This window comes from Oryzias latipes, chromosome 19, assembly GCF_053564925.1.
Source record: "Oryzias latipes strain Hd-rR chromosome 19, Olatipes_Hd-rR_3.1".
Lineage (NCBI taxonomy): Eukaryota > Metazoa > Chordata > Actinopteri > Beloniformes > Adrianichthyidae > Oryzias > Oryzias latipes.
This window is the reverse complement of record NC_136255.1, coordinates 18209138-18219046: the sequence shown is the minus strand read 5'-3', so window position 1 is coordinate 18219046 and position 9909 is coordinate 18209138. Positions and strand designations below refer to the sequence as shown.

The 9909-nt window shown below is 35.4% G+C and overlaps 2 protein-coding genes across 6 annotated transcripts; one reads left to right on the top strand and one right to left on the bottom strand.

The window, feature by feature from the left end:
- Positions 1-2911: 2911 nt before the first annotated feature.
- On the bottom strand, positions 2912-6941 carry LOC101165848 (tubby-related protein 3). Of its 2 annotated transcripts, none has more exons than XM_011488163.3 (12): positions 6805-6941; positions 6513-6712; positions 5915-6074; positions 5607-5834; positions 5348-5488; positions 4796-4938; positions 4523-4684; positions 4295-4407; positions 3654-3768; positions 3474-3572; positions 3220-3391; positions 2912-3138 (listed from the first exon to the last, which is right to left on the bottom strand). In XM_011488163.3, the coding sequence occupies exons 2-12, from the start codon at positions 6549-6551 to the stop codon at positions 3005-3007; spliced, it is 1506 nt and encodes a 501-aa protein (XP_011486465.1). In that variant the 5' UTR covers positions 6552-6712; positions 6805-6941; the 3' UTR covers positions 2912-3004. The 2 variants fall into 2 exon arrangements, with proteins under 2 accessions (XP_011486465.1, XP_020567818.1); XM_020712159.2 differs by having other exon boundaries at positions 3220-3388.
- Positions 6666-9901, top strand: cfap119 (cilia and flagella associated protein 119). 4 transcript variants are annotated; one of them, XM_004080360.5, is made up of 9 exons: positions 6666-6879; positions 7713-7747; positions 7837-7902; positions 7989-8152; positions 8381-8451; positions 8536-8652; positions 9350-9419; positions 9617-9682; positions 9788-9901. In XM_004080360.5, exons 1-9 carry the CDS (start codon positions 6685-6687, stop codon positions 9814-9816), a joined length of 813 nt encoding a protein of 270 aa, XP_004080408.1. In that variant the 5' UTR covers positions 6666-6684; the 3' UTR covers positions 9817-9901. The 4 variants fall into 4 exon arrangements, 3 of the variants coding, with proteins under 3 accessions (XP_004080408.1, XP_078793952.1, XP_004080409.1); XM_004080361.5 differs by lacking the exon at positions 6666-6879 and adding an exon at positions 7185-7324; XR_002292508.3 differs by lacking the exon at positions 9350-9419.
- Positions 9902-9909: the final 8 nt, after the last annotated feature.

Genomic DNA, 9909 nt, shown 5'->3' with positions numbered 1-9909 from the left:
TGTCTGTCTTTTTAGAGACTTCTAAATACATATATGTATATATATATACATATGTATAAGTATGTATTTTTGTCCAGTCAAAGAATCTGCATGTGAAACATGTTTTCTTTCATATAATATTGAGCATTGTTTGTTTTACCTCATGACATTCTGCACAGGAAATTCTTGTTTTAGTGTAGTTTATTTATATGACTAAAGTGAAATTTGACATTGAGGTCACTTCATTTTAAGAAAAATTCACTTTGAGACGCATTGTTCCAACAGTGTTTTTTTTAACATACATTTATAAAATTTCCAATAACAGATGCTGAATTTGTCACCTAAAACTTCACGCTTCGGTGCAAAACTGCAAACTTTTAAGAAAATGATGAGTTTTTGTTTTTTGGTGCAGATAAAGCAAATAATGTGAAACTTCATTTTGATGGGATAGCAATTGAACATATTTATGAAACAAAGTTCCTTGAAATTATTAGATCATCAGCTTAGATGGAAACCACATGTTGAAAGTATTTTTTTAAATAACTAATGCTGTTGGCATAATCCACATAAACAAAAGGAACACTGAGTAAAAATGCTTGCAAATTCTAATTTCAACATTAATACCATACTTTCAGTATTGTAGTGACGTTTGGAGAAAAATATACAAAATACACATTGATCCAATAATGAAACTTCAAAGAAAGAGCAATTAGAAAACAAAATAAAGTTGGTTAAATTAATTTAAAAATGCACTATTTAAAAAATCCAAACATTAAAATTTGTGAATATTGTGCACGTAAGTTTAGTTTGTGGCTTTAAATGCAGTTTGCCTTTGAGAGTGAAGTCTTTTTTTATTTTTTATATTTTATAAGAGAGTGACATTATCATCATTTAAAAGGTATTTTAATGTTTGAATCATATAGAGTAAAATGGAGATGTCCTGTTTCTGGAACAAAACTTTAAAATTTAAGGAAGTTCAGTTTATTTTACACAGGGCACGCACAGACAAAAAACAATTGTGTGTGTGTGTCCATATGTGGAGCACGGCTGTGGAACAGAACCAGTTTACTCTTTAAACAATTTCCAAACATAAAGGAATTTAAGAACAAATATAGAAATATGATTACTTAGAGATGTGTACATGTACAAAATAAAAATAAACTGGGATATTTCTGTAAATGTTCATGAATTGTGTTTGGATGCATTTGAGTGTGTCCGATTTTTCCACGTTTGTGCATATGTGTGTATATGTGGATCTGAAACTGAATATGTACTCATTAGAGAGGAAACAGGACTATAATAGATAGTGGGTGCACTGGGTGTGGTAGTCAATTTGGACTAGCAGCAGAGGTGGGCACCGAGGGACACATGTTTTTCAACATACCTTGTTCTGGCATGTTCTAACTGGTTGGACACGCATGAACCCGGTAATCAGCCACAAGCGGGGCAAGGATATCTGGAAAACATGGAGACACACGAGCCCTCGGGGCCTGGAGATGGGCATGGTGGGGAGAAAATTTAAAAGGTTTTTACTTCTCCAACCCTCCAACCTGAAGGCAAATGTCCTATTTGTTCTTTTTAAGCATATGTCCAAAGTGAAATATTATCATTATCATCAGTTTTTGGGATAACTATATTCAATTAGTTAATACTGTAAAAAATGCAGGTTACTTTTAAAATGTAAATTAATTGGTTGATATTATTTAAATCCATGTATGTATTTGTGTATGTGTATCTTTATGTGATTTTGTGTCATATTTGTCAATTTGTTAAGTTTTGTGTCTGTGTAAATTGTATCCTTGGTGTTTTTCGGATGGGCTTGATGCTTCAGCCCAGAGCTTTTTGGTTCATGTTATCATTCAAAAACAGTAAAAATGTTACGTTTGAAGAACCGAGTAAACTTCAAACTTTATCAGTCAACTATTGTGGCTCCTTCTGATGTCAGGCTTGGATGTTAAAAAGACTTTCCTCTTTGTATTAAATGTCACAGAAAATAACCACAACACATTTCCCACAAATGTGTTACCATATGTACAAGTCTTTTCTTTACTGACATAAAAGCTTGGAGGATTTTTGTTGCTTTACTTCATGCCAGAAAGCTTGTGTCAGCATAGGCACAGGTCTTCATCTGAACCAAAACTTTCTTGATGTCAAAAAATCTGACTCTGGAAAAACAGACCTACAAGTGTTGTGCAACATCTGGCGTCCTGATAGAAGATCTCACCGAAGGACGTTTTTTCTGATGCTGTGAACGATTAGAGTTCACTCTGTAAGTCATAGCTTCCTTTAAAACGTTGAGATTTTTTTGATTTAGAGCTCATACAAAACCGGAGCCTTAAAGATGAAACATTTTAACAATCATGAGATGGATTTGTGTTTTTCAGTTCAACACTTGTGAGGCCTGCAATGATCCAGGCGTTTCTCTCAGCGACGGTCCGTTTAAGAAAAAGTCAAAGTGTTTGTTTGTTCTGTTTGTGTTTTAGTTCCATTTGAGGTTTCAGCTCTCACAAGTGTCTTTTTACATCTTCCTGAGCAGCAGAGCACAGCGAAGGTTTATTTTTGTCTGCTGAATCTTTGATGACCCCTGCGTGAAACAGCGCAGAAAATGTCCACAACATCGGCCATGATCTTATTCAAGTCCTTGTATTGCACAGGAGCTGAGGTCCTTATCTGCTTCAGTTTTGCTCCCTTTGATAGTGAGAACATGTCCTTAAGAGATTTTTGATACTTAAAAACTAAAAATACTCTAACATGAAATGACTTTGTGGCTTATCGTGCTGCCCGTGGTTAAGATTCTTAGCAGATATTTGCAACAACGTGACTTTTAAAATGATTGGATGGACCACAGCAAAAACGGAAGTGTTGAAAATAAATATTTTCATCGTGAGATTTGACAAGAAGACACAAGAAGAGCAAACACACTTGTGCTAAATTTTGTTTTTTGTAAAAATGACTATTTATTTATCTGCAAACATTGCATGACAAAGATAAAACTGTTGATTTGCAGCTTCTGAATGTCTTTTAATCACTCACAGGCCAGTTTACCATCAAAGGACGAGAGAGCAATGGCAAAAGCTTGCAGGGCACAAAGAGGAAAGCTGTAATCCATGGAGAAGACGTCCTGCGCCACCCGGCCAAACTGCATCACGATGTAATCCTCTGAAAAAGACGGCCGAAGAGGACGTCAGGCAAACAAAGCAAAAAAATGTTCCACCATACGGAGTCAAAAAGTCAGTCTACCATTGTCAGGGTGGATGATCTGGAAGTTTTTCACAGACGCCTGAGTCACGCGTCCGTTGAAGTTCAGCACATATGACTGAGTCTGTTCATTCCAGCTCGGGAATTTGTTCACCAGAGTCACCAGCTGATCTGTTTGGCCCTTTGCGTGGCAGCCCAGTAGAGTCTCACTCTGCTACAGTAAACAGAAATGTCCCGGTTAATCTAAACTTACCCAAATCACCACATGCTTCCCACTCAGTGCTTTAGAGACATACATTTCCAGAACCAATGGTGACTCTTTCATCGTTTTGTAGCATGCCAGGTATGATCACTGTCATTTTCCTGGGACCTTTAAAGCCCAACACGTTTTTTTCCTGAAAATGCAGCAAACCAGTCAGTTACAGGGTTTACTAACTTGCAGATATTATGCTGTGAAGTGTGTGGGATGAACTCACATAGCATATGGCTGCCAACTCCTGGCGCACCGACTCACTCTCTTTGACAAATGGTTTCTTCTCTGGGTTTTCACCTCCATCGTACACTGTAAACTTTGTACCCAGAGCATTGGACCTAAAGAAAAAAACATTTTTTTGTCACCGAAACTATTGAAACTATTGAATTGTTTAAAGGGATGGCAAATAATTGATTAGAAACAACATAAATTGGTAAAAAAGAAAAAAATGAAAAGAGCTTGGTTAACAACCCAGTTTATTGCCCCCTGCTGGCCAGATGAATTAATGCAGCTTCAAGGGTCTATCAAAAGAAACAGTTAACACTGATCTAATTTCACATTTTCTATATTAAAAAAATCTGTTTTCGGTCATATAACACCCCATTTTTAAAATTACATTTTTGCAAATCTATTTTATTTATAAAACTCTTTTTGAGTTCAGATTATTTTTTTGTTTAATTCATAATTGTTTTTTCAAATAGATTTGAATGTTTTAAAGAAACAAAAGTGTTGAGTAAAAATATTTTTGCGTCCTAAAAATATTTTATTTAGATTATAAACCCATGTTTTGGGGAAAAAGAGGTTTAGAAAAAGCTGAAATATTTGCCTAAAATTAAAAAATATTAGAAATACTGTAAGTAATACCTCAATTTTCCAATGTAGGAGCTTGTATCCCTGGAGAGATTTGTCGGGTCGGTGGAGATGAGATAGTTTGAGGTCTTGGATTTTTTTCTTTTTCTGCCTGCCATCAGAAATACCTAAAGAGGGAAACAGTTTCATCAAGCCTAAGAAATCTTGAATTTAAACAGAACATTAGGTCATATAAATTTACTGAGCTAAATTATTTTGCAATCATTTGCCAGCAGTACGGACCCTCTTCCCGTCCTCCTTCTCCATGTGTAGGTAGTATGTAGGGTAAATGCCCTTTTCTAAGCCCCTCCTGTCCCTGGTGATCCGACATTGAATGGTAACATCTCTGGGAGCGGGCCGTAAGGCGAACTTCTCAACATCTTCTGTCGACATGGGAGAGCTTGGCTGAATTGAGAACGCGTTAGATTGAAACGAACGGCACCAAATGTTTGTTTACATCATGTAGCTTTTTAAAGTGTGGTAAAAACGATGGAATATTTGATGCAATGGCCTTACTTGTTCTTCAAGTTCATTTTCTGAGGATGACAGCTCCCTGTAGTTGGAGTTAAGTGACGCCAGACTTGGTGTGGTTTTCTCTTCTTTGTCTGACTTTGTTTCTTTTTCTTCATCTTTGCTCTCATCACTTATTTGACACGCGGCTGCAAATTTACAAACAGAAATATTAGCTTTTTTCTGTAGCATTTATGAGCATTTCTTCAGCCTGTTTAAAAATCCTCTGTAAATGTTTTTGTGTGAATAATAACATCCTTTTTTACACACAGGCTCTCCAACACAGTCTGATCTAGTTTTGAATTCAAGATTTGAAGATAACTGTTGCTTTTCTTAGGTATTGCTAGATTATGTTAGGCATTTTTCCTTTAAATTTAGGTCGAAAGTATAATATTTATCTACTTTCTGCTGTTTTAAGCTTAATTTTGTTTAATATAGCAAATGTTTGTCTTACTTTTAACTCAAAAACATAGTTAGGACTGTCCTAGTGCTTCAGATGTGAAATAAATGTGTTGACATGTTTTTCAGTGTTTTTTCTACAGAAAATGATCGCTTTACTGTCAGGTTCTTGTTTGGTTTTCTTCTTTGTCTTCTGCGAGTTTGTTGATTCTTTTACTTTGGCTTTCTTCTTGGTTTTTTTCTCCTTTTTTTCTTTTTCATGTTGATTTTCTTGCTCATTTTCCTCTTCCCCTTCTACTTCTGGAGAAAAGAAATAAGTTGGTGAGAAACAATTGTGTCAAGTGTTTTATAGCTTTATGGGAATATACAGAAAAGAGCGGGACAATTTTAAGGTTTTGTAAGCATAAAAAAACCTTACGTTTGTTATTTTCTTTTGTTGTGTCTTCCTCCTTTGTCCTTGTATCCACTGGATCTAGTTTAACTCCTTCACTTTTCTCCTGTGACTCCACATCGACCTCCCAATTTAGCGTTTTGGGATGACCGAGGTTCTCTGGAGGATGTTCTTCCAGCTCCTCACTTGGAATCATATCTTTTTCTCCCAGAGTGATCTCAACCAGAGGGTTGTCATGAGCATGTTCCACTTGATCTTTCAGAGAAGAAACAAAACACACAAAAAATGAGTGCTTTTATTTTGAAGAGTATTTTTAAAGCCTTCCTGAACCTCACCACTCAGAGAACCACTGCTTGCAGACTGGCTGATCAGCAGAGAAGTCTCATCAGAAAACAACGATCTGTGCTTTGGATTCTTCTGCCGCATTTCCTGAGTGGCAACCACCATTGGAATGAAAGCTCTTTTCTTTTGCTGCATTTTTGTCAGAAGAGCTTGCTGTGAAAGGATTAAGAATCACAATTTGTTCAATTTTTCTCTCAAAAAAGTTCCAAAAGAGAGGGAAAAAAATATGTTCTCTAGAGTTTAATCAAGATTTAGAGTACTATTATCTTTTCCAAATACAAAATAATACTTATTAGTAGTTCTTGAACTCCTCTAAAATTATAAACTTGAAATAATTATGCATTCATTTGTTTATATCCCCTCTACTTTGTTTATATTCCCCTTTTTTATTATAATAAATGTTTCCCCCTAAAATAGCCTTTTACTAAACATAAGTTACAACCTTACATACTATGCAGAATAAGCAAAACTGACCAAACCTAACAAAACCTATAAAGATGTCAAATTGACAGGTATTTGTGTATTACAATCATTGCAGGCTAAATGAATCAGGTGTATTTTAAATCTATGTGGGCAGCATAAATGTTTTACCTGCTTCTCCAGCCTCTGTTGCTGCAGTTCAGCGTCCATATCCAACTATTGAGACGTTTATTAATTAGAAATGTTAATAAAAGTCGTAAATCCAAAAGAATTGGTCTCTGTATTAGTCCTCAAAAATGGTATTTCTCTATGGAAACTGTCTGGTTTGGCGGCAGTTTGTGACATGCGCCTGGATCCGCCAGCTTGTCCACCTGCAAGTGGCAGAAGGCAAAGTGGATTAAACCGAGATAATGCTCTTAAACTTTGCTGCACGGCTCTGTTGGTGTGGACAGGCGGCTCTCACGTCTGCTTTGCGCTCACGCTGAGGCCTGGAGGAACGTGGGAGGGGAGAACCGGGACTCTTGTCTGCGAGCTTCAGGTCAGCATCATCAGCACCACACGTAACCAAACCTGGCAACCCAAAGCTCCCACAAACCCTCTCTACTTCTGTGTTATTTAGTGTTGTATTGTTTTATCTTTTCTTTTTGGATACTTATCTTGTAGTCTTATTTATCGTTATATATATATCACGTCGATAAAACGATAATTAATTAATTTGGCATGTAAAAAAAGCAAAACCCTATGCCGGTGGTGGTGGGGGCTTATCGTTGCTATGGATACGGCGTCCGCAAAAAACAAAGCTAGAAAAAAAAAACTTTTCGTATGGTTTTATCTCGTCTCGACTTGATTTTATTAGTAATTTGGAAAGTACTTTGGCTTATGAGCGGTATTTTAGTGCTATGTGAAGGACGTGGCTTGGACACCGGAAGTAAACAATTATTGAGTGAACGAAAACAGTAAACAAAATGACAACACAGCTGAAGGTATGATCTCCATTTTAATGTTTAAATGGTTTAAATGTAAACAGTTTGGTATTTCATTCCTTCCGTTTGGCCTTTGCTTGACTGAACACCCAGAACAATCAATTATTTTGATTTTAATTTAGATTTTAAGTTATAAAACTAATCATTTTTATACAAAGTCTATCTCTTAAACACATTTCTAATAAAGTACCTATAGTAATTATATTTATGAAAATCAAAATGTTTTATCAAAATTGGGGGGGAAAACAACAACGTTTATTAGCTTATTTGTATTTTTTTGTTCTTTGAGGCTGATATATTCTTTTTTTTTATATCCTAACTTTTAACAGTCATGTCCACAAGGAAGGACATTGTTTTAATTTTTATTTTATTTTATTTTATATTGTAGGCACCACATTCTCTAAAGGCCAAAGTGATGCTATGGTAATATTTTAGTATATAAATGGTTAAATTACACTAATTTTCTTTTACTTGTACACCTAACACAGGGTTTATTCTCTTGACGTTTACAGGAGAGACATAAGCTACCATGACATGGAGATAATTGATCAGATCAAGTCTGTTCCTGATCTGGAGAGGTTTTATAGCCCAGAAGAGTCAATCAATTGAAACAAATCCATAAAATGAACTGCCTTTAAACTTACTGTTTCTCTTGTTGCGACAGTGCTTTGTGCAGACTGTTTGGAATAGATCTCCCTGAGCCAAAAAGAGGAGTTGTACTGGAGCTGTACGTCCAGGCTGTGCTCTTTGGCAGGAAGCAGAGGTTTAAAAAAGAGCAGGCGTCTGCACTTCTGTCCATCATTAAGTCCATCCATGAGGCTAATGTAGGTAAGCAAAAGCAAGGTATTTATAACGCTTGTGCAGCTACAGATTAAAGGCTCTCTAAGCATGAGTAAAGTTAGCTCTGTGCATCTTTTTATGTATACCAAAAGTATAAAACAAATCCAATTTGAACTAATACTGTAAAAACGGGGAAAAAAAAGAATGAATCGCTTTAACTCTAATATCATATCTGTAGTCATGCAGCTATAAAGTAAATACCTTTTCAACTTGCAGGGAATATCCTGAAGGATGAAGAAGAGTGTTTCCATTACTGTGTGGAACTTCTGCTGTGCCACTCAGTCAGGGTTTGTAGGACAGTTTTACTTTCATTTCAACTTCATTGCATTGCCATGTTGCACTGCTTCCTGTTCTTTTCCTGCACACCACAGCGGCCTCCCTTCAGCATCAACATCTTCACTTTTGAGCAAGCAAACAGCATCCTAAAATATCTGGACAACGTCTATTTGAAATACTGCAAACTTTACAAGTACATCTTTACGCCACAGGTGATCTTAAACCTTTCTTAATTTTTCCTCACTCCACCTCTCTACTTCTTATGATAAAGTCAAATTGTGATATTAGTTACACTTTTTATAAGTCCGGCAAAATTTCACAATCCTTCTAAAAATATAGTTTTGTTATTATTTTTAAAAAAAAGTAACCTTATTTTGTTTTTAAGCAGCAAAAGCTACAAAAGTTCACCATTTCCAATAACTCACCAGCATTACCACTGTATTTCATAAAACCTAGTTAACTTTGTAATGAACACTAGAATTATTTTAAGCTGATTATTCATTAATAACTGATCATAACCATATTGGGTTCAGAGAGCTTTGGAGTTGGTTAAAACTTTACATTTTTATGGTTTTGGTCAACATTTTTAGAATAAGTGAGATTGTGTTACCTTATTGGGCCAAATATGTCACAGTCTTGTTTTGAAAAATAGTATAAATAATTTAAATTTAAGCAAAACAATGATTATTCAAAATTATTATCAGTGAAAATTATAGTTTTTCCATTTTATTTGCATCTCTATTTTTCCATTTTTAATGTTTGCAGTACTTTTAGTAAAAGCAGTTATTTGGATACACAATAATACAAAATAATAACTTATTATTTGTCTCCTTTTAAAAAGACTACTTCAAAATATGAGTAATTACTGTAGTAAAAACTAAGAGAGTTTCTCTCTCTGCTTTTGAGCAGCACAGACTTGATCTGTTTTTGACTTACTCTGGGATGGAGGAAGATGCATCTTCTGCTGTGGAAGATAGAGGTAAAAACGGACAAGTGTTCAAGATTTGGGAGAAAAAAATGCAAGAGAACTGATAACCCATTCCAATGTTTCTTTAAAAAAAATCTTTTGATAGTTTATGTCAAGCTCAGATTCTGCCATGCTTTTTTAACGTTAGCCTGTTTAATAACAAGACCTGAGGCCCCTGCACCAGATTAATAACATCTTTTTAATGGCAGATGTTGCTGATTTGATGGAGGAAACGAAAGAAAGGCTGACCACAGATCAGCAAGGGGCCTCTGATCGTAAGATCTTAAATCCTGACAGAACATTTCCTTTAGAAACTGTTTTTAAAGTGAATCAGAATTTATGAATAAGATGCATTTACTTATGTTTCCCTCCATTTTTAGGTTCCCTGGATCTAAAACCAGTTATATAACAATACATCAGACAGAAAATGAGGTTTTGTGATTCTCCAAGTATAATCACTAAGACTGAAAATAAAGAAAAATTTCCAAACTGTACACTTGAA

What these genes read in the sequence shown, in the direction of transcription:
- LOC101165848 (XM_011488163.3), bottom strand. Translation starts at nt 6,551, where the DNA reads ATGGACGCTGAACTGCAGCAACAGAGGCTGGAGAAGCAG. An exon ending in AACCAAACAAGAACCTGACA is followed by an intron (nt 4,939 to 5,347) that starts GTAAAGCGATCA and finishes GTAAATTTGCAG; the next exon opens with CCGCGTGTCAAATAAGTGAT. An exon ending in AGTTGGCAGCCATATGCTAT is followed by an intron (nt 3,573 to 3,653) that starts GTGAGTTCATCC and finishes CTGCATTTTCAG; the next exon opens with GAAAAAAACGTGTTGGGCTT.
- cfap119 (XM_004080360.5), top strand. Translation starts at nt 6,685, where the DNA reads ATGCGCCTGGATCCGCCAGCTTGTCCACCTGCAAGTGGCAGAAGGCAA. An exon ending in AAGGCCAAAGTGATGCTATG is followed by an intron (nt 7,748 to 7,836) that starts GTAATATTTTAG and finishes TGACGTTTACAG; the next exon opens with GAGAGACATAAGCTACCATG. An exon ending in TTCTGCTGTGGAAGATAGAG is followed by an intron (nt 9,420 to 9,616) that starts GTAAAAACGGAC and finishes TTTTAATGGCAG; the next exon opens with ATGTTGCTGATTTGATGGAG.